Source organism: Phocoena sinus, chromosome 11 (genome assembly GCF_008692025.1).
Source record: "Phocoena sinus isolate mPhoSin1 chromosome 11, mPhoSin1.pri, whole genome shotgun sequence".
NCBI lineage: Eukaryota > Metazoa > Chordata > Mammalia > Artiodactyla > Phocoenidae > Phocoena > Phocoena sinus.
In genome coordinates this window covers 79011156-79033978 of record NC_045773.1, presented here as the reverse complement: position 1 = coordinate 79033978, position 22823 = coordinate 79011156, and the positions used below count along the sequence as shown (strand labels likewise).

Below are 22823 nucleotides of genomic sequence, written 5' to 3'. Positions count from 1 at the left end.
TCTCTTTCCAGTAGGATTTAGTAACATCCACAGATCTGCTCTGTGGAACGCCACCCTACCATCCTATAAGGAGATGGGAGTGAGGGAGGTTTGTGGACAGCTTTCTCTCTCTCCCGTAACAGGTGAGAGTGCCACCTCTAAGGTCTGCGGTTGGCAGGCTGTGGGGAAGAGTCCAAATTCTTGGGTGGATTTGGGGCCTCCTCTCTAATGCTTTAGGACACCAGGAAGGACCTACTGAGTGTCGTATTTGACATCTGTTTGTGACATTTTGTTGCAATGACTCGTGATTCACCATTGATAACAGTTACCTAATTAAACCCACCCCATACTTCTTAAACTCCAATTATTCAACCCACACAATGCCAGATTTCATACAATGAGTATTAGAAGTATCTGAGTGCCACCACCGGTTTTTTTCTGTAACACATGCTATTATCGTTTTCTTTAAATTGTGGTAAAATATATATAACATAAAAGTGTCTTACCATTTTAAAAAGTTTTAATTATATTTAATTGAATGAAAGATTCTTTAAATTCTGTAGTGCTTTACAATATTCAGAAGTTTCACACTCATGCCCTAGAGCCACGCGGCCTGGACGGGGTGGGTGGGGGAAGGGCACTGCCGCCCAAGCCAGAGCTCTACCAAACCCCCAGTCAACGGTTTGCCCAAATACCGTATCCTAGCCCTTCCACCCGGCACGTTTAAGTTAAATAGACTGTGTTTCAGCTTGCAAGCTCTGCTGCCTCCAGGAATGACTTCTGTGATTAGTCACGAGTGCCTTCGCTCCACTTTACCGCTAAAAAATGACCATGGTGACGTGGCCAAAGTCCCAGACGAGGGGCACGTGTAAACTAAACTAAATAGATCGGAGAGGACTGGCTCTAGGGCGCATCTGGGTCTGTGCATTTCCATGGTGACCTCCTGTGGTGGATTTCTTGTGTAGGTTTATTATGATGGTTCGCTCCCAGGCTCTCCTCCCCCTGGAAAACAGACTGCAGGTGTGAGGCTTGGCTGCCCTCGACGTCTGGGTGGGCACCCCGATTCCCAGTGTCACGTTGCTAGATCGTGCCGGGCTTGTAAATACCATGAAGTGTGTACAGGTTGGGGGTGCAGGCTTTGCATTCACATTGCCTGGTTCTTTACCAGCTCCCACACTTTGCTAGATAATTTAAGTTACTCAACTGTACCCCATTTTTTTGGTCCGTAAAATGGGAATGAAAGTAATTGTGCCTACCTCATTGAGTTTTTGGAAGGATCAAGTGAGCAAATAGTGCCTGTACCTACAGTGTTTTTTACAGAGCTTGATATCAAGTAAGGACTCCATCGATGATTGTTATTCGTGAATATTAATTAATTCCATGACCATTGCAGCCGTCATTAGGCAGCTACTTTTCTGTGCCTCTCATTTTCATGTTACAGTTATATATAGTCCTGGTGCATCCATGCCACACCAGACACGCCATGTGCGCTCAAACGCTGCTTCCTGGGCCACCAAGACTGCTAAGAAATGCGGAAGTGGAGTCCATTCGCTGAGGGTTTCTCCTTGGTGGGCTCTGAGCCCCCAGCCCGTGGTTCAGTGGGCTCCCTCAAGTGCTCAAGCCTCAGAATTACCCCTCACCTCTTCCCCTTCTTCTCAAAGATCATACGGCTTCAGACCACTGTCTCCTTTTCCCCTTGGGAAGAAAACTGTGAGGTCCAATGAAGTGGAGATCAGCTGCTTGAAATATTTTATACTAAGGCGTGACCTATCATAGCATTTTTTAAGATAGTGAGGCGTTTGCGTTTTACGAGTTATTTTTGTTGAACGACTTTCTTTGCTGTATGAATACCACTTTTATAAACAGATTTCTCCGCGCTCTCCCACTTAGCACAGTTGGTTTAATTATGCCTGGACACTATGGTTTTTCATGATTGTAATAAAAATGCACAGACCAAATTCTGACTTTTCCCCCACTCAATGGTATATCCAAATATTTTGAGACGTTAGCATTTTTAAAAGATGAGCTTGTTCCTAAATGCCTACCAGCAAGGGATTGGTTAGATCAGTTGAAAATGGTGACATAAATCTATATGCAGTGTCACAGAAGGATTTCCATAACGTATGGGTGTGCGGGTTGTTTTGGTTTTGCCTTTTTTTTAAGCAGGTTATAGAATGTCATGTCAGTGTGGTCCTCTCTAAAAGTTTGGATTTGTTTTATTTTTATAAAAAGACAGCTGTAAGGATAATGATCAAAATATAGTCAGTGGTAGAATTTCAAGTAATTTAAATTTTTTTCCCATGCTCGTATCTATCATACATGTATATATTTTCAACGAAATATATATCATTTTGCTAATCAGAAAAGGCACATTAAGGCTGTTATCATTTTGTAGATGGAAAGAAGGAAAGTTTGGATTGGTGCAGAGCCTGTTGCTTGGAGAGCAGGAAAGGCGAATGGAGAAATGGGAGAGAGGCTGGAGGTGGAACTGGGGTGTGTGTGTGGGGGGGAAGCTGGAGGAGGGTGTCCGCAGAGTAGCCAGGGGATGCTGTAAAGATACGCTCGTGCCTGGATCTTAGAGATGACATTCCCACCTGCTATAAATAAAAGTCTGCTTTTCAGAAGCCTTTTGAAGAGTGGCTCAGAGGGTGAAATGGGGGTATTTTAAACCATTCAGAGAAGCATCTACAAACGCATTAAGAAAAACACAAGTTGGGATTGACCAGAAGTGGAAATGAAACTTCTCAGTTCCAGTTATTAACTGAACAAGTCACATGAATGAAAAGGCCTGTGGTGAAAATTTAAGCTTTTAAAAACAGCAGTTGAAAAGTTCAAGTTTAAACCCTAACCCGCACGGCAGCCCATTGTTGCCCAGCGTGGGCCTGTGGAAGGGGCCGCCCGGTCCACTTTTTGGGTGAGACGCACTCGCTTTGGTTTCCCGAGAGCCTCCCCACCCTTCCAGGGTTGCAGAAGGTGGACAGGTGGTGGGGCGCAGGGCAGGATAGTAATGCCTCGGGGGAGGGGTTCTGGGAAGTTATGGGACTTGACTGCCTTGTAGATTCTTTGGACAGCCTCTCCTCAGTGCTCATAGCCCGGGGCTCCTGAGTCCTCTTTCCTGCCCAGGGGTGCGCTCACCTGCTACCTGGTGGAAGGGGAGCTGTTGGTGGTGGTGGCCTTATCAACACATTATTTGTTAAACCTGATTATGTAGAGGGGGTGGTGGGAGAAGCCTTGGGGCTTTCAGTGGTTTCCCATGGAAAAGACGCACAGAAAATGATAAATGACAAAGCATTGGTAACAAATTAGAAGAAAAATGGCTAATTGTTACTTAGTGAATGTGTCGTGTGCCTGGCCTTGTGCTAGATCTGACCTTCTAATTGCACTAATCCCCGTAACAGTTCTCTTTAATAGATCCTGTTATCTCCGTCTACACAGAGCAAGCCGAACAGCTCCATCTGAGTTGCTGAGGGCAGAGCTGGGATTTAACACAGTCTCTCTGAATTCAGAGCCCAGGCTCTTCACTAGGCCTGGCAGTGCGGGCTTCCGGGGTGACGGAAGGAAGCAGCACGGACGGCAGGGTGGGCAGAAGGCTTCCAGAGGAGGTGAGGCAAGAGCTGGCCCTCAAAGGGAAGTTGAGGCAGAGACACAAATGGAAGGCAGAACAGAGAGGACTGGCGTTATGGGCAAAAGAAGGCGTTCAGGGAACCGAAAAAGCAGTTAGATAGAGGAAATGCTACAAAAGTTCCTGGGGCCGGGTAGTTTTGGGAAATGTGAGGCTAAACAGATTTATTTACCGCAGGACTTGTCAGAGCCTTTAATGTAGTAGTAAGCAGTAAGGAGTCTTGTATACCTGCACCAAACATATTTGTTGACCTTGGAGAGCATTTCATGGAGTAATATTCTAGAATATTTTTTAGGACATTGGGGCTGTTGTACTGAGTTTGGGGAGTTGTGATAATCAAGGGTGGAAAGGGAAGGAGGTTCAGGATTGTCAGATTGAAGGGCTAGACATTATCTTGAGAGCAGAAGGGAGCTTGGAAGGGGGTTTATATTGTTCATATTATATATAGCGTGGCTGTTCTATCTAGGATGGTGGGAGGAGAGGGAGGAAGGTTGAGTCCTAAGGGAGAGAATCTAGTTAGAAGCCTCTTCTGTAGGCTGGTGAGAGATGAGGGTGTGACTGGAAAGAATGGATTTAATAACATAATAAAGGAAAAAGCCAGCAGGTGGCCGTAAGGACGGTGGGACTCCTTGCCTGCAGCCTGGGACATGGGCAGGTATAGAGATGTCTCTTGGGTACCAGCTTTTGGAATAAAGATGCATAGTTTGATTTTTGGCATGCCGAATGGAGTTGATGGTGTGATGTTTAGGTAAAGATGTGGGAACGTCCCCCAGCAGAAGATCTGAGTAGGAAAAGTAGATTTGAGTGTCACTGGAATAGAGGTGGTCACTGGGGCAGAATTTCTAAGGGAGAAGGGCGAAGCCTTGAACCCTGTACCTTGGGGTGGAGGGGTGAATCTCTGTCCTGGAAGCATCTGTGTGTGAAGGAATCTGAGGGAGCAAAGGGACTTCAGAGAACACCCTTTAAAAGAGGAGATGGGGCTTCCCTGGTGGCGCAGTGGTTGAGAGTCCGCCTGCCGATGCAGGGGACACGGGTTCGTGCCTCGGTCCGGGAAGATCCCACATGCCGCGGAGCGGCTGGGCCCGTGAGCCATGGCCGCTGAGCCTGCGCGTCCGGAGCCTGCGCTCCACAACGGGAGAGGCCACAACAGTGAGGGGCCCGCGTACTGCAAAAAAAAAAAAAAAAAAGGAGACCCCCCCGCCAAGGCCTTGTGAGTGGGGTAGTAGCCTGAGGCTCACATCTGGTTTGTGGCTGAGCTCCTAAGAACAGCCCCCCTCCCTGTGCTGTTTTCCTTCTGTTCTGCAGGGCCACCTGCTTCCTCTTCTTGGTGGTGTGTATTGCGTTGTGGTGACATGTTTGCAGGTGCTTCAGGAGGGCTGCGGGTGGCTTCCTTGCAGGTGTGGCCACCAGTACCCACCAGGACTTTGGACTTGGGTCACTTCTTGTCCCCCGCACGCTCCCCCTGGGCAGCAGAAGGGCGTGAGGGTCTGGTGGGCTTGTGGTCTCGTCCAGTGGCCCGTCTCCTCCAAATCCTTGTCTTCTGGACTTCGCATGGGGGAGGCTGAAGCCTCTGTCTTTAAGGCTGGAGATGGGCTGGCCACTGAGACTGCGGACTCTCTGTGCTCTGCCTGCCTGGCCTCGGGCTGGGGCCCAGTGTGGCCCGGGGCCTGCTTGTCAGCACGTGGCTTGGGTTTCCGCGTTAACGTTCCCACGTGGGGATCGCAGAGGATCGAGTGTCGAGCTGGCTGATAGCGCTGAGCCTTCTGGAGCAACCAGCTGTGGAACTTCCAAAGGGCTGTGTGTAACTGGCTTGGGAGATGTGGTGGGTGCCAGGGGCACCGAGATGGGGACAAAGAAGCCAGTTTGTAGAAGGAAAAAAATAAATGAGCATAACAGTCTTGGGCCGTTTAGGTGGGGCACAGCGCTTGGGCACCTTGGAACCCCTTTCCTCTTCCCTTCGGATTTTTCCGCTTCCAGAGCCCCCTTTGGCCAGTGACCCCTGCAGACCCCCTCTGGGTAAATACAGCCCCTGTCTCCCACCACCTCGCTCATTACGCATTCCTTTAATCTGGCCCATCTCCAGGTCGCCAGCTGGCAGAGACTCAGCAGATTCCAAACCCCAGCTGGTGCCAGAGTGCTTACACGGGGAAGCTTGGCAGACAACTTGCCCCCAGGGTGCTCAGCTGGAGGAAGAGGTAGAAGGACGTCCCAGAGCTGAGGGCCAGTTTGTTTGCAGACTTTCCCTCCTCCCTCTCTCCCCCTCCCCTCTCCCCCACCCTCCTTCAAGGCACACTCTGTCCCCACAAAGTAAAAAGGAAAAGAATCCCCTGTGTCTGAGGAGGTGCTGGGCTGGGGATTCCCCGGCTCACCCCTTCCACCCACTTTCGTGCAGCGCTTGGAGCACATGCAAGCCGAGAGCCTTTTACTTCCTGACTGGAGCAGATTGGATTATTGAGACCTTATTTGTCAGTGTAAAGTCAGACCCCAGAGTGGGTGTGACTTTCCAAAATCAGGGCTAGAAGCTCTGTGGTCGAAATATCTGTGGCCTGGGATTCCTTCCGGCAGCCTGAGGGCAGTGGTGTCCTCAGTAAAGGCCCCTGAACATGCAGGCGGGTGGTTGCTGGTCCACAGCCGGGGGCTTGTCTTGATGGGAGTTTGTGAGAAGCCAGTCCCAAGGCTTCCTGCACAAAGAAAGCGGTTTCTCTTGGTTGTCAGCATCGTCGGTAATTGGGAACTCAGAGAGTGACTGTGCCTGCCTCCCACTAGTTTCCCAGGTAATATTCCCAGCATGTGTGGATGGGAGAGCATTTTGCTGATTTGAAGTGCCCTTTTGCCAGAGGTTGTATTGATGAGGTTAATGATTATCAGGTGGTGCTAGTATTAAGCCTTTTATTTGAGGAGCCAATCGGCTTCCATCAGGGTCCCACAGGAAACAGATGGGGTGATTGAAGGTTATTGAAGGCATTCTTAACAAGGGTGGGGATGGGATGAAGCAAGACAGATTAGGGATGGTAAACCCCCAGGGCTTGCAATCGTGGAAGATAGCCCTAAACCTGAAGAGAACAGGGATGGAGTGGATGCAGAACTTGTTGAGATGTAAAGGAGAGTGAGAGGGAGAGGTCATGGCCACGGGAGCTGTGGCTGCAGAAGGGGGGCTGGACCTTTGGTACTGGATCTAGCCACTGCCACATCGCCCAGTGGGGAGGGAGCCAGGCAGTGACCCCCTCCTGGTGCCCTCTCACCTCCTGTGGATTCAGGCGAAGCCAGGGGTCCAGGAAGCCCATTGCTGCACTCCATAAAGGTCATCCGCCCTCTGCTCTGGGCCCTGGGGCAGGATGGAGACTCGTGCAGCCCAGGAGCAGTTGCCGATTCTCTTCCATCTCCTGTTTGAGTCCTGCCTCCTTTATGCCCACGGGCAGTCAGAAACGGGGGAGGGGGGGGCGGCGGCGAAGCGAGACCGGTGCTCCTGAAATACTGCAAACGCTGACAACAGCCCTTTGGGGCAGATGTTTCCTAATTGCAATAAGGCAAACCATGTAACGTGTTTGCTTTAAGCTACCTATTACCCTGATCTCTGGTGAGACCAGAATTGTCCTGGCTTCTGAAAAGTGGCAGCGCGTCAAATGCTTCCGCATCCCTCTTTTGCCCCAGTTCAGACAATACTCAAGTACCACTTAAACCCATTTCCTTCTCAGCCAGTGAGTGCTCTGTACTCCTGGCCCTCTGGGACCAAGAGGAGGTTCCAGGGGAGCATAAATAGGATTCTGATCATGTGTCCCATTACCACTAGTCTTGGAATATCTGTATCCATTGGGAAATTACTTCCCTGACAGTTTCAAGTGGGGGAGCTCAGACTCACTAGACCGTCAGGTAACTGATAAAATTAATTGGTAAATTATGAAATGCGGGACAGCCCGTAGAGTGTTGTGGCTGGAAATGGAGTTTGAATTTTTATGTGACAGTGTTGCCTCCCTAATTGAAGGAAGCAGTTGTTTTTTCATCTGGGCTTGGCTATTTGGGGAAGCAAGATGTTGAAATGCCCAGGATGCTGGAATGGACAGCATCCCATTGATGAACTCAGTAGGCAAAAAGTTGACTTTGGAGCCCGGTAGCTTTTAGAATGAATGGATGCATGCAAGCTCCAAGGGGTCTGAGGGCCAGATTTCCTTTCCGCTTCCCAGTTTAGACTAGCTTGTTTGAAACACAAGGGGATCTCAGCTGTTCTGAAGTTGGCCCATGCAGTAGATGGCCCCCCAAAGCCGCCATGATGCACTAAGCCAGCTGGTTCTATGTGGAGGCCTCCTGCACTTTCCCAGCACAATCGTGATTCTTCTCACCCTCCCCCCTCCCCTCTACCACAGTCTTGTACATCTTCCTGGCTCAGCTCACCTCGTCCCAGAAGTCTTTCCTGAGGAGATCCATAGATCTCCATACCCAGAGCACTTACTGATATTTACTGAGACCCTCCTTTGTGCCAAGGACCCTAGGGGTGCAAAGATGAATGAAGCCATGGTCTCTGCCTTGGGAAAGTGAAAGAGCCCCGACTTGTCCTTTGTGTATTCATGTCCTGATTCATGACATCTTTTCTTGTTGTCTTACAAATAATTCTTCACTCGGCAAAGTCTCCATCATTAGTTTTCAGGCCCATTGTTCAGGGGTGCACGTGGTTAGGAGTCCACAGGTCGCAGTCCGGTGAATCTTGGGTTCCAGTCCCACTTGTGGGGCTTATTAGCTGTGTGCCTTTGGGCAAGCTTCCTAAGCTTTTTGAGCTTTGATTGTTCTGTATAACAGGGCTTCTGGGAGGATTAAATGAGAGAGTTTCTGTTAAGTGTTTACAGTGATTCCTGGCACATAGTAGGAGCACGATAAATAGTAGTAGTGGCGGCAGTGATAGTAGCAGTAGTAGTTTCTCTTAGAGCTGGAGGTTAAATGAGGTGAAGCTGTTTGGTGTTTAGCACGGGCCCCACATTTAATGAGATCTCACACATTCAATGTTGTTCCTTACAGACTTGTTGAGGTAATCACATAAAATGCCTCAACCTGTCCTGACTTGCAGTAAATGTTCAGTAAAGGGCGGTCAGTGTTGTCACCTCTGAAATTGAGGAGTTGCGCTAGATTGATAGCTTCGCTTCTGATTTTGGTCTCTGAGCCTTTGAGGGAAGGAAGTGGGTCTTAGAATGTTTTTCATCTCCAGTGGCATTGTGCCTTGCCCAGGGCATGCACTCAGTAAATATTCTGTGATTGATGGGTTGATTTTACATTTTTAAAAGTTTTTAAAATTCTTTAATTTTTCAGTTCTAACCAAAGGTACGTTTCTGGGGTGTGAAAGTGTCTTACCAGCCTGCTTTGCGTGCACACGTGTGCGCGTACACGCACACTTCTAATGCTTTCTTGGACACATCCGTTAGAAACCCCGGTGGGACCATTGGCAGATCCAGGAGAAGGCCCCAGGAGGCCCCTCTGTAGCAGTAGTGACAGGCACTGCAGGCCTCAGAACGAGGACCCTGGCCCTCGGCCAGATGCTTATCTGCGTGTCTGAGGGCTCTGATTCTGAACCCCATCAGCCCGGCTAGAGATGGTGAAGGCTGACGGAGGGATGGGAAGCCGGAGGCCTCCTGTGGCCAGCACCCTCACGATCCCCCCGGAACCCGCAGAACAGCCATCGTCCTGTGAGTCCATCCAGGTGGCCCTGCCTCTCCCTCTCGGGCCATGACTGAAGGTGAAGCGATGGGCTCGGACAGGGGCAGAGGAAGCGATTGACGAGACAGAGATGGTGCCCAGCCCTGTAGCGCCGGCCGGGGAGGGGGTGTTAGTTTTGGTTTTGCCTCCCCCACCACGTCCTCCACAGCGCTTTGACTTCCTGTTTCCCCCCTCTGAATTACATCAATTCAGGCGTGCTGATGGAGCCTCTTCTCTGGGTCTAGACTAGTGTCAGAACTTCAGAGGGGGCAGGGATCTCGGGGAGCGGGTCCTGAGGGGGGAGCTGCCCAGGGCCGGTGTTCCCCTCGGCCATCCCTCTCTTGTGGTCCTGGAGCTCATTCCCTGAAGACAGCCCCCTTGAGTAGATGTATTCCTTGCAGCTCTCCCGTTTCCTGCATATCCAGTCCCTTTTCCTCCAGCGGTCTCTCTCCTCACCACACGGAGGTTCGGAGGTTTGAGCTCTTGCATCCCTCCCTGGCCTCCCGACCGCTGGAACAGGCCGTGCAGGCTCATTTCCCCTTCTCTCTCCCCTTCACACTCACCCCGTGCACCAGCTTCTGCCCCCTCCTTCTCTGCAACATTTATTCAGCAAGGTCCCTGATGACCTTCCCATCCCCAGATCGGATAGACTCTTCATGTACTCTTTCATTCCACAAATATTTATTGGGCTTTCGCTGTTCCAGCTGCTCTGGATCCATCAGAAAAAAAAAAAAAATTAAGACCCCTGCCGCCTGCAGCAAGCATCTCAGCGCCAGGCTGACTGGACCTCCCCGGAGCCCGGACTCCTTCCGTCGCTCTCCTCCCCTGGCTGCTGGGCCCCTTCTGCTTCCTCCTGCCTCTGTTGACTGGTCCTCCTCAGCCCACTCTCTCCCTCCCCTCCCGCTCCCAGCCCTGGACCACAGCTGTTTTCCCTCTCAGTTGATGATCCCACCATGCGCAAGGTTCGGAATAGTCATACTAACGCCAAGCACGTCTCACTGAAGCTATAGGTTTCTACGACCGTTTCCTGAGCAAGACGAGAGCACTGCTCCTGGCTACTCCCCGCCTGAACTTACTGTGCCATCGAGCCCTCGGAGAACGACCCCACGCTGCCTGTGTGTGTGGCCGTCACCTTCATGCAGGCCTGTGTTATCCTTCCTTCCTACTGGCTTCCTGCCCCCACGCTTCCCCAGCCCGTCCTCTGCGCCCGGAGCGGCACGAGCTCTCTGCAGTGGAGACCTCATCGTGCTATGCCTTGCTTAAAGCCCCCTGCAAGTCGGATAAAGCCCAGTTTTTATACCTGCCATAAAGGGCCCTTCACAGGACCTGGTTCTTGCCAGCCTTCCCGCCTCATCACCTTCCTCACACAGACCATCTCCCGGGAGTCCTGTTTCTTCTACTTCTCTGCCTGCCTGCACGCAGCCCCTTCCTGGCTTCTTTCAGCCTGTCCATCCCTTTAGGATACAGATTGGTCAGAACCTCCTGGCTGAAGTTCTCCACGGCAGGTGGGACCCCCCTCTGGCCTCCCGAGCTGCTGTAAGGTACCCTCTAATAATGACGATGTTGTGTTGCAAATGAGCTTTTCCATACTGATTTGTCTGGCTGGGCTCCAAATTTGGGTGGTGCCTTTCCTGCCTGGGTTGGTGTTTGGGGCGGGGGCATTCCTGTGTCTGGGAGTTGAAGGGGCAAAGCTTAGAAAACTGAGGTTGGGTAGCTGTGGAGTCCTGGGTTCCAGGCAGGGGTCCTGATTCCTTTGTAGGCACCACGGAGTCATGGAGGACTGCAGCGGGGCCTGTGGTATTTTAGGAAGGCAGATCTGTGGTCTTTCTCAGTCAGGGAGGCGGCGAAACAGTACCCAGGGTGGTTCCCCTCTGCAGGCCACGGCCTTGGTTCCTACCTTAGGGTGTGGGTACAGAGCAGTGGCTGAAGAGCTGTCCCCCCTCCCAGGCCTCGGCAGGGAGGAGTCCCCCGCCCCCTTGTGTGTGCCTGTGTGCTGCGTCCTCCCCTCCTGCCTCTTGCTGTGTGGTTGTCTTGCAAGGAGATCATCTGTGCTTCTCGGCCAAAGCTTAAGGTCACTGGTGGCCCTGGTGGTTCCTGTTCCTTCTTGTGTCCCCCTGGAATAGAGTGGGGCACACCTGGCCCCTGACTCTTGCTCCAAGGCCTGGCTTCACCAGCAGGTGCGGACGGGGCGTTGCACACCGAGCGTCGGGTGAGGGTGCCTGCAGCCTCCCGTCAACCTCTGAGGACCCACTGTGAGTTCAGACTCCGTCCAGCCTCTCCCTCTGCGGTGTGGTTTTCTTCCTGGGCTGCCTTCGCCTGTGTGAGGCCACAGGCAGCCACCTGGGGTGCTGAGAGGCTGTGATGGAGGCTGGCCTCCGGGGCAGAGAAGAAACACCACACATTTTTAGCTGTCATTTAAAATACCACTTTCAGTTAGTAAAATGAGATTTTGTACTAACATATATAGCTTTATCTGAGTGTGCGTGTGTGTGTGAGTGTGAGAGAAAGTATCTTAGAATACAGCATGTAACCTAGATATCAGCGTTTGCCTGGGCTTTATTCATTCAGTTGAGGGGTATGGAGGGACTCTTGCCGCAAAGTGTGGGTAGTGTTTACCTCAAGCAATGCCTTTGGGGTTCGATTTGTACTTTCTGTTTATCTGTAGCGCATTTTTCTGGGAACTCTTGCCTTTCATGTTGTTATTTTCCTTCTCCACTTCGAAGACGATTTGGAACATCCCCTTGTGAATATTATTGGCTGCAAACAGGGCTGTTTGAGTGCTGGGTGTTTTTTATTCACCTTGATGGCCTTGATTTAATTCACCTGAATCGAATCATCATCCATTAAGTTCTCTCAGGTGCTCTCCTGCAGGGGGTCTTTGACTGGTCTTTGTAGACTCAGGCAAAATAGGCTGGATGCCCGCCCAGGGCGGGGTTATAAGGCACATCCCGCGAGAGCGGGAAAGAGGCAGTTCAGAATAGGATGCGCAGAGCAGAGCTCCCGGCCTGGCCTCAGGTTCCTGCGAGGGTGGAAGGTAAGGCTGGTATGAGGTGGCACCCCAGAGGCCGTTGCTGGGGCCTGTCACCTAAATCCCTCACCCCTCAGTGGGGTAGGGCTGTGCAGATACGGGACGGCAGAGATCACACATCCTCAATGCCAGAGGAATGGCGTATTGTCGAAACTCGCTTATTTGCCGTAGTTTGCTCAGTTTGAGCGTGGGCAGAGGTGGACAGCCTGGGTCAGGGCCCTCCCTTCATGTGCCCGACACAAGCCAGAGAGGAATCCGAGGGTTCCCGTGGGAATCAGCCTCTGCCCCGCTGATGGGCCTGGTTGGTGGCCCCTGGAGACGCTTCTTTGCTGTCTCAAGTTCGTTTTTCTAGCAAGCGCCGCTCCCCACGCCTGGCTCTTCCGTCAGAACTTGGGGATGGACGTGCTGATGTTCTGAGTAGGAAACTTTCCAGACGGTGGAGCATAATTAAATATGGTGGCCGTCGGTCACTGTCTGCCTGCTCTTTTCCTCCTAAATTGTAAATAAGCAAATGAAGGCAAATCCACCTGGGCTCCGCCTGGTCCAGCTACCTGGCTCTTCAGAGCTCCTGGATAATCCTTTCGCTTCCCCCATGCCGGGCAGCCTCCCTTGACAGTTGCCAATGATGAGTGCCTGGCCGTTGCAGACACATCTGTGCTGGTTAGAATTACCCCACTCCTTGTGCTGATGGAGTTAAAGCTTCTTTAGAAACTGAAACTCAGACAACCTGTGATGTATTGGTGCCGTGGTTCCTTTTCTGCAATGAAATCTAAAATGTTACTTAATCGGAACCCTCCAAAAATCACTTGGAGCCTGAAATTCTACACTCCAAAACTCTTCCTTTTTTCTTTGTTGATTTTTAATTTATTTTAAAGATCATATTGCATCTGAACAGGTGGCTTTTGCCCAAAAGGTAAAGATGTTTTGTCCTGACCCATGTGGGTGTTTTAGGAATATCCACAAAGAATCTGAACTCTGCTATGTGGTGCAAGAGAAGCACATTTTAAGAACACTGACATTCTAAAAAGTTATTTTGTGTGAACACTTCCTTATTTTGTTGTTATTTAAAAAATTTTAATGACCAAGCGCTTCTTTATTTTTATTTAGGTTTTAGCTTCTGTGAGGAATGGTTTATGAGTATATGCTGACCCACCCAAACAAGCGGAAAGCTCCTGGGGTTGGGGGTGAAATATATAATCAAGTAAGAGTATTTGAAATATTGACCCAGGGCTCTTCTTTGAGGGAGCAGACGAGAGTGTATATATCTTAAGGCCTCCAGAGAAGAAGTATATTTATTACATGGAATGTAGGTATTTTATCTAAGGCTATCGGTAAGGCACATAGTAGGTCAAGTTCAATAGGACTCGGTGCTTTCACTGCCGAGGGCCCAGGTTCGATCCCTGGTGGGGAACTAAGATCCCACGGCGAGGCCAAAAAAAAAAAAAAAAAAAAAATTAAAAGCTCAACTTCAGAGATTTTTAAAACTCTGTAAGTGACCCTTTCTAAATTCCTCTTGATCCCAAAATAAAGTTTAGACCTTGGAACCAATGAATGTCCTAAAGCAGGCACTATCATTGCATTGCGGCTGCTCCGATGATACAGGTTTTTCTCATAAATATACAGTGTCGTTTTTTAATCCGATACAAAACTGCAGTCGTGACCGTTAGTAGGGAGTCTTCTCAGCCTGGTGAACACAGGCTTGTAGAGAATCTGTTTCGTGTGTTTGGGTAGCTTTGCCTAGTTCTTACATTAAGGCAGTTTTTCAAGTGAGAAAACTGAATCTCCAAACGTTGCTAAAAGCCACCCAGAAGGTCCTGTCAGCATCCTGCCCCTGGCTGCAGGCACTCGGCCCTCCCCGCCAGCCCCTGGTCATCCAGACGGAAAATTTCAGAAAGCAAGCATGAAAAGCATCTTTGTCTCAGCTGTATCTGCCTTTTATTGAGTGACAGTGGGGCTGCAAACCTCATACCTCAAGTACTGGCCCTAAAAAGGTGTGTGCAGGTGACCAGCCCAACTCATAAAGCCAATACTTCAGGAGAGAAGGGCTAAAAGACTCTTTTATTAAAAAGAAAAAAGAAAAAACAAGTCAAAAAAACCCTTCCTTGTCAATTGGGCATGACTTTTATTTATTTTTTTTTAACTTTTTTCTTTTTTTTTTTTGCAGTTTTTTAAAATTGAAGTATAGTTGGTGTACAATATTATATGTTACAGGTGTACAGTATAGTGATTCACAATTTTTAAAGGTTATACTCCATTTATAGTTATTATAAAATATTGGCTATATTCCCCATGTTGTACAATATATCCTTGTAGCTTATTTTATACATAATAGTTTGTACCTCTTAATCCCCTACTCCTGTGTTGCCCCTCCCCCCTTCCTTCTCCCTGCTGGTAACCACTAGTTTGTTCTCTATACCTGTGAGAGGCGTGACTTTTTTTTTTTTGCACGGTACGCGGGCCTCTCACTGTTGTGGCCTCTCCTGTTGCAACGTGCAGGCCCAGCGACCATGGCTCACGGGCCCAGCCGCTCCGCGGCACGTGGGATCCTCCCGGATGGGGGCACGAACCCGCGTCCCCTGCATCAGCAGATGGACTCCCAACCACTGCGCCACCAGGGAAACCTGAGAGGCATGACTTTTAAATGTTCTCCTGTCCGACTGAAATTTTTCTATCCACCGCCTGGGCAGAAAGATGCAAAATCAATTTTGGGAAATTCTGAGTGGGGGTCGTTTGGCTTCCTGAGAGCAGGCTGGGCCGGGAGAGGGGGACAGGTCACTTGGCTCTACTTGTGCCCCTGAGGACCAGACCATGAGCATCTCTCAGTCAGAGGGGTTCCGGGTCAGCCGCTTGGACTGTGTTTCAGCCCCGGGGTGAGAGAGGCGTTGTTCATGGTGCCGAGCAGTGTGGGGAAGGGCTGCCTTGAACAGGGGTCCTCCTCCCCTCTCCTGTCCTCGGTGGCTCGTCTCGCAGCGCAGCCCCTTGCAAGGACCAGTGCGTGAATGTGGCCAAGAAATAAACAATAAGCCAAACCAAAGGTCAAATACTGCTTACCAGGAAAACCATGAGCCTGCCTTCATGACATCTTTCCTTTCTTATCTTTGGTGCCCAGATATCAGCTTGCAGTGTAAAAGGGCAGATTGGGGTATTGGGAAGCCCAGGTGTGTCCGGTATCTGGGGCTTGCGGGCTGGCAGGCTGACTTGAGAGGCCTTGTTTTCTCGCTGTTGTATACAGATGACACCTGGGCCTCATCTTCACAACCTGCAGAAGCAGGAACATATTTGAAACTTGTGGGAAGACCTCTCAGCAGGCTGTCGGCGTGAGGCTGTGTTTTTGGCATTGACAGGGAGTGGAACCAGGAAATGATAGCCTTTTGGAGCTGAAGGTGGAGAGGACCTTTAAGGACATCCGTTCTGACCACCTGCTCCTGTCTATGCTTATCTGTAAAATGGGAATGTTACGAGTGTCTGCCTCTAGGGTGGTTGTGAGAACCGCCTCAGAAGTAATTTCTGTAAAGCACTTAGAAACGTGCGTGGCACTGAGTAAACCCTCGATAACATTCACTGCCATTATTTTTGTTGTTCATGGATGAGAAGACTGGGGTCCAGAGAGGTAAAATGCCTTGCCTGAGGTCTCCCGGCTGCCGCCCCAGCAGAGCTGGGACTGGAGTCCAAGTCCACTCTGCTCTTCTGGCAGCAGCTGTTTACTGGCATCCTTGGTCTAGCAGCAACTGAGAGCTCAGATTCATGTGCCCCTAATAGAACATGGCATGTGGAACGGTTTTGGTTTTGTTATGGCTACACAAGCATGCTCGGTGTCACTGGCTTTGTGCTTGATGCCCTGTTTGAGTTAAAAGTTCAGTGAGGCTTCCTCTGTGTGTGTGTGCGTGCGTGTATGTGTGTGTGCGTGCGTGTATGTGTGTGTGCATGCATGTGTGGTGGCCCCTGCTACGTAATTTAGTGTTTTCCTTTGCATTAGTGTATTAGCATGTTTCCACTTTTAACCTTTCACCCACTGATCCAGGCATTTAAAATGCTATTAAACTCAATAATGTTTCCATCAATAGCCTTAGAGGTATGGGAAATAATTGGAATGACATTTTTAACGGGCTCCTGTTTCTCAGCCCTCTGTGTTACACAAACCCAGCCAGCGCTGGCAGAGGGGGGGCTTGTTGGCCGTTTCGTCCCTGGTCTGAGGTTGGGAAGAGTTGGGAGTGAAGTTTCGGGGTGCCAGAGGACCTTTTAAAGCACAGAGAATGGTTTTTGTGCTGGAAAGGTAGAGTTGCTTTTTTAGGGCAGTCTTTCTTGTTTTCTTATTAATGGACGAGGTGAATCCAGGAGCTGATCCCTCCTGCCTCCTTCTGATGGCTTCGAGAAAGCTTAGGGCCAAATTTCTGGGGACCTTTAGCCAACAACTTGGACTTTCTGGAATGAGGTTGTGTGGATCAGCCTCATTCCGGCTCCTTTGCCTTCAATATATATTTTTGGTTGTCCTCTCCTGCTTCTGTTTTAGGTCACCGTTCTATTTTATGTGCCGTATTGTGTGTCTCCGAAATTTGTTTTTGGAACACAGTTTTAAAAAATCAAATTGAATGTTGTCTTTTCTGTTTGTAAAGTTGTGAGGTCCTGCTGGGGAGGGGACCTCTCTGTGCCCAGGTTTAGCCTCTTCATCGATAAAACGGGGAAATGGACATTATCTTAATGAGATGTGTAACGTGGGAGTGAGCACAGCTGCCTGAAAGAAGGTTGCACGGTTTGGAATGGTTTCACCTGCTACGATGAGGGGCGTAGGGATGGAAAAATGCTGGAATCTCAAACTTTTTGCTTTAATCGGAGTCCCAGGTCCTATTCTCTTAGAATCATGTTCGGAGAGCATTTGTTAAGCATTCATCTGCGGTTATTAAATATTATAGCTGCTTGCAGTATTCGCTCTTCAAATAGGCATTTATGAGAGACCTACAACGTGCCCAGCACTGGGACGGACCCCAGGGAGAGAGAGGGGACATGCACAGGGGAGTGAATGAGGGCAGAGGACAAGCTGAGGGTCAGGTGACAGTGCAATACTGGCTCCCCTGCTTAATCATGTCTGCATTTATCAAGTGCTTGCCGAGCACGGGCCGTTTCTGGGCACTGTTGCAGGCAGTGGGTTGAAGTTAATCAAGATGAGTGAGATCCCCACTTTCTTAGAACTTACATTCCAGTGAAGGGAGAGTTTAAAAACGAGGAAAGACAAACCCCATAAAGCTGTCTACTTACCAAGGGTGAATTTTATGGTGTGTAAATTACATCTCAATAAAGGTTAAAAAAGAAAAAACCTCGGCCCTCGTTGGCCTTTGAGTTTGCCGCAGGGCAGCTGACCCTCACTCGCCCGCACCTCTTGGGTGTGCACTGGGGCTGCTCGCTGACATGTATATGTGACCTCAGAACCTGATCTCCGGGTTTTGCGGTATCTGTGGACGTGCCCAGGGCGGTGAGATGTGTGGCTTACCCAACGAGATGTCCCCGGATGAAGGGGGACCCAGCGACACTCTGCCTTCCTGGTCCAGCTCCTTCTGTGCGCAAGTGGCTTTTTGCCGTCTGTTTAGTGCCACGTTCTTGCATCTTGTGCCTTTTGTCAGTGACTTGGCTGCTTATAAAATGGACCTCACGCGTGGTGCTGGGCCACCGCCTCGGGGTCCTGAGCATGGGGAGGCCGTGAGGGGCCTGGCGGCGAACATAAGCGTGTTAGAAGGGCTTCCTTCAGGTGCGAGCCACAGGTTCAGTGTTCACACTTCAACAGCCTGCGTTCCATACAGCGTCTTTCAACAGGAACACACATAAACCAAGGTTACATGTTGATTGGTTGATGGAAATGGACCAGAGGCCTTTAGGAACCTAACCCCTAGGAGCAGGGGTCCTTTGTCGCTGGGATCACGGTAACTTCCAGAACAGAACGACTGGGAGTAACAAGAATTGACTGGATATGCAGGGCCAGGCCAAGGGCATCTGTCCAGCCCATATGCCAAACGGCTGTCCTCATTAAAAAAAAGGGGGATTATTCTTCCAGCAGTTACAGGCTGATGCTCTGTTGTGTTAACTCCTGTGTCAATAGCTGTTTCCCTTAATTCAGGGTACAACTTCTTGTGTAGGACAGCATTACTTCACATACCATTTTTGTGGGTGTTATATATCTGACTTGGGGCTAATTGAGACAACAACACAGCTGCATTGTGGTCTTTGTTGCTGCGCACGGGCTTTTCTCTAGTTGTGGCGAGCGGGGGCTTCATTGTGGTGCGCGGTGTGGTGTGGTGGCTTCTCTTGTTGCGGAGCACGGGCTCTAGGCGCATGGGCTTCAGTAGCTGTGGCTCGAGGGCTCTAGAGCGCAGGCTCAGTAGTTGTGGCGCATGGGCTTAGTTGCTCTGCGGCATGTGAGATCTTCCCGGACTAGGGCTTGAACCCGTGTCCCCTGCATTGGCAGGCGGATTCTCAACCACTGCGCCACCAGGGGAGCCCACAGCTTTTTTTGAAATTGAAGTGTAGTTGATTTACAATGTTGTGTTTCAGGTGTACAGCAAAGTGATTCAGTTATACATATATATCTATTCTTTTTCAGATTCTTTTCCATTATAGGTTATTACAAGATATTGAGTATATTTCCTGTGCTGTACAGTAGGTCCTTGTTGTTGATCTGTTTTATATATAGTAGTATGTATCTGCTAATCCCAAACTCCTAATTTATACCCCTCTCCCTGGCTTTCCCCTTAGGTAACCATAAGTTTGTTTTCTAGGTCTAGAAACACAGCTTTTTAATTTGTTTAAAACAGACTTTCTGCCTGTTGCATTTTGTGCTTTTAACCAATTGAAGAAGCCAGTGGCATTCTTAGTTTTATCTTGTCTATGTTTGCCACTAGTATATCCCTGTGATTTTTTTTGTGCCCTTTATTAACTGCCATCTTCTAAAATCTTTTTCAATAAAAAGAAAGGATGCAAAAAAAAAAAAAACAAAAAGGCCACACATCTGTATACACTTTCGCCGTGAGCCCGTTTTATTTGGCCGAGCTTTTCGGTGTTAAACATTAGGGGTAACCCTGTGGGAAACAGTAATGAAAAGCACTAGTATGTTTAGGAAGTTTTTATTATATAACCACTTATCTCTACATTGACATCAGTAAACGAAAGGTTGACCTACATGTTTTCTGTGTCACTATACTCTGAATACTTTCATGTACTCTGAATATTTTTGTGCCTTGGTCTTTATGTTCCTGTAACAACCATTAGATTAACAGAGCTAAGAAAGTGATTTAAATAGTATTTAATAAGTTGTAGCCCTTATACTAAATAAGTCAGAAGGAGAAAGACTAATACCATATAGTATTGCTTATATGTGGAATCTACAATATACAAGTGAACTTATTTACAAAACAGAAACAGACTCACAGACATAGGAAACAAATTTATGGTTACCAAAGGGGATATATTAGGAGTTTGGGATTAGCTGATACGAACTACTTTGTATAAAATAGATAAACAACAAGGTGCTACTATAGAGCACAGGTAACTATATTCAATATCCTGTAATAAACTATAATGGAAAAGAATTTGAAAAAGTATATATGTGAATGTATATGTTTATATATGTGTATATGTATATATATATCGCTGAATCACTTTGCTGTACACCAGAAACTAATACAACATTGTAAATCAACTATACTTCAATTAAAAAAAAATTAGAAAAGAAAGTTGTAGCTCTTGTCAAGTGGCATAAACACAATCCAAGTTATAATGTCAGAGTAAAATGAAATAAATTCCAAGTGTAGAAATGCATGGGAAAAGCTCTCAGAGAACTGACCCCATATATGTGGAGAGAGGAAAACCAAGACCGTAGAGTGAATATTTGGTTTTTAACTTTACGTATTTCTGAATTGTTTCACTTTTTAAAAAGTATGTTTCTCTTGAAGTTAAAATAAAAATTGACCTAAAACATAAGTTGATTAAATGAAATGAATTCTCTGGAGGACACAGACAGTGACTAGCCAGAGAGGCCTGCTTTGTGAGGCTGGTGAGGGTGGGGCTCCCATGAGGGGCTCCCAGGCTGGGCTACGTGTGGGCTGCTCTGGGGAGCTTGGCGGCTCCCTGATGCCCCCGAGGGGCAGGGTTAATTGGCTGGGGCAGCCCAGGCATCGAGATTCTAGAAGCTCCCCCAGGGGTTCGGATGTGTTCTACGCACGGGATTCTGATGTCTCTTAGGAATGGACTCTGGCCAACTTCAGGAGGCCGTCTGGGGGTTCATACAGGTGACGGGGTCTGTGCTCCAGGGCAAGGCTGTGGGAACCCCAGCAGAAAAGTCTGGAAGGCACTCAGGGCTAACCAGCTCTTCCTCCATCCCCGCTCAAGATTCAGAGCCCAGGAGAGGGGGTCTGATGGGCTGGGGAGAGGGTCTGCTCCCTGTATCCTCCTGGGAGGGCCGTGGTCACCACAGTGACACCGTCACAACACACAGCTGGGAGAGGTGTCTCCTCTGGAAGTCCTGGTATGTTGGGAAGGGGCAAAGGGGTACTGTTCAGCCAGAACCCCACAGAGGTCTGCTTCAGCCCACCAGCTTAAAAGACGAGTGTGTTTCCTGAATAAAACTGAAGGAGAGATTGTGCCTTGAGCGTGGTTCAGCGTTTGGTGAAGGGGCTGGAAGGCATCATTCAACCATTTCTCTGCTGCTTCTGCCACAGTCCAGTGCGTTTCCTCCACACCCACAGTGCACCCTTCACATCTTTTTGTTTAGAGGAGAACCAGTAACGCTACGGTTGAGGTGTCCCCAGGGGCCTCCCAGAAAAGACCTGGGGTCTGGCCGCCCCTCACCTGGCCTCCGCACCTGCTCCAGAACCGTGTGGGGGCGCTTCTCAGCCCCGGCTGCACGTCAGAAACATCTGGGGAGCTTTAAACAATGCTAACGGCTGGGCCATCGCCACCCAGGCCAGCTGGAGTACCACAAATATCCCGCCTTTAGAGACACGGGAAGTGAGGCTCCAGGTGTAAGATCACGGCTCCTGGTTGCGAGGTGGGCAAATGCAGAGGCGCTGTCTGAACCCAGGCAGTCGGTTCTTGAGTCCAAGCTTCGAATCCTGCACCTTGTAGTCTCCCCCCTGCAGGCTGAACTGCAAGAGGACTGAGCTGGCCACTAATAACCAAGCGACGACCTCAGTTCTTCCACAGCACAACCGAGATTTGAAAGGCAGCTTTCGAAATAAACAGACCAACGGAGTGGAGTGTTATGTTCTGCCCCCCAATAGGGCGTATGTGAAATTAGCAGCCGGAATTCTCTGTTTCTGAGGCTCAGGTTTACACTTTGCGGGCTGCCGCCCATGGTGCAGTTAGCCAGCGTGCTGGGGAACCTCGGCTAGGTCCTAATAAGTTCCGGAAATCTCTGGAAGGCTGTGACCTTATCTTCTGTTAGTTTCTGACTTCGCCAATGCTGGGGACTTAGAACCAACGTGATAAACACTTGAATGAATGGCAGGCAGATTTGTACCCTTTGCTGGCGAGCTCTCGGCCGGCCGAGCACACCTTGTTGTGTTCCATCTGCAGCGAGTGCAAGTCTAGATGCCATCCAGGACTTGGGATTGTTTCTTTTGCTTTTAGTGCAGGTATTGGGAGGGATGTCATTCAAGAAAATGGGAAAAAAACAAATGGTGCTAACTTGTGCTCTAGGTGAAACCCTTCATTGGAGAGGCCTGTGGGTCTGAGACGTGAGAGGCGTGGCCCGAGGGCTGGTAGCAGGCTTTGCTTGTTTCTTTTGATGTGGACAAGAAGCTAACATGGAACTTTTCCCCTCTATTTCACAGGTCACTGCCAAGACTGCCTTCCTATTTATTTTACCTCAGTATAATGTTAGCGTGCCTACAGCAGGTAAGAAAAGCACTGGTCTCTATCTTTCCCGGGCCCTGGTAACCCCACAGTTCTTGGAAAACTTCCTTTTCCTGTGTATGTGTATATGATCATTTTAGATATTTAGACTCAGCTTCCAACTCCCTGTTGCTGTGAAGATGCAGCTTCGGGCCACGTCTGGCCCTCAGCCCGAGGCTCTGCAAGCTTGAGGTTCTTGGGTCCACCTCCAGGAACTGGGCATCGCCGGTGCCCTCGTGGTGAATAAAGGTGGAATGTTCTTCACTGAATCCAGCCCTCCCCTCTTCATTCTGCAGTGGACAGGCGAGTTGTCTGGACTTGGAGGTCAGATTCCTTTCCTGGCCTGGCTCCACCAGCGGCTAACTGAAGGTCGCTGGGGGCAAATCCCTCAACCTGTGGTCTCTGCAGGACGTGGCCGGAGTCTTTCCTGTGCTCTCCTGCCCCTGCAGTCCCTGTAGCCAGGCTCTGGGGGAAGTCACCCCTCTGGGACAGCCAACTTGGCCCTTCATCTAGAATCAGAGCGAGGGATGCTGGCAGGAGAGGGACAAAACTCCACGCTCGTGAAGGAAGAGACAGGAAATGCCATGGCCAGCGCCGTAGTCGGGAGACTAGGCAACACCAGCTCATCCCCAGGCACAC

General features: G+C 49.5%; 1 protein-coding gene across 7 annotated transcripts in view; it reads left to right on the top strand.

The window, feature by feature from the left end:
- Positions 1-22823, top strand: part of TRAM2 (translocation associated membrane protein 2) — a 74801-nt gene that overhangs the window by 16386 nt on the left and 35592 nt on the right. For 3 of the 7 annotated variants that reach the window (XM_032647496.1, XM_032647494.1, XM_032647495.1), the window contains exon 2: positions 22124-22187. In XM_032647496.1, coding sequence (XP_032503387.1) covers positions 22124-22187 — 64 coding nt within the window. Of the gene's footprint in view, positions 1-6184; positions 6376-10546; positions 10822-11172; positions 11533-22123; positions 22188-22285; positions 22488-22823 lie in introns of those variants that run through there. The other 4 variants (XM_032647497.1, XM_032647500.1, XM_032647499.1 and 1 more) reach the window with 4 other exon arrangements.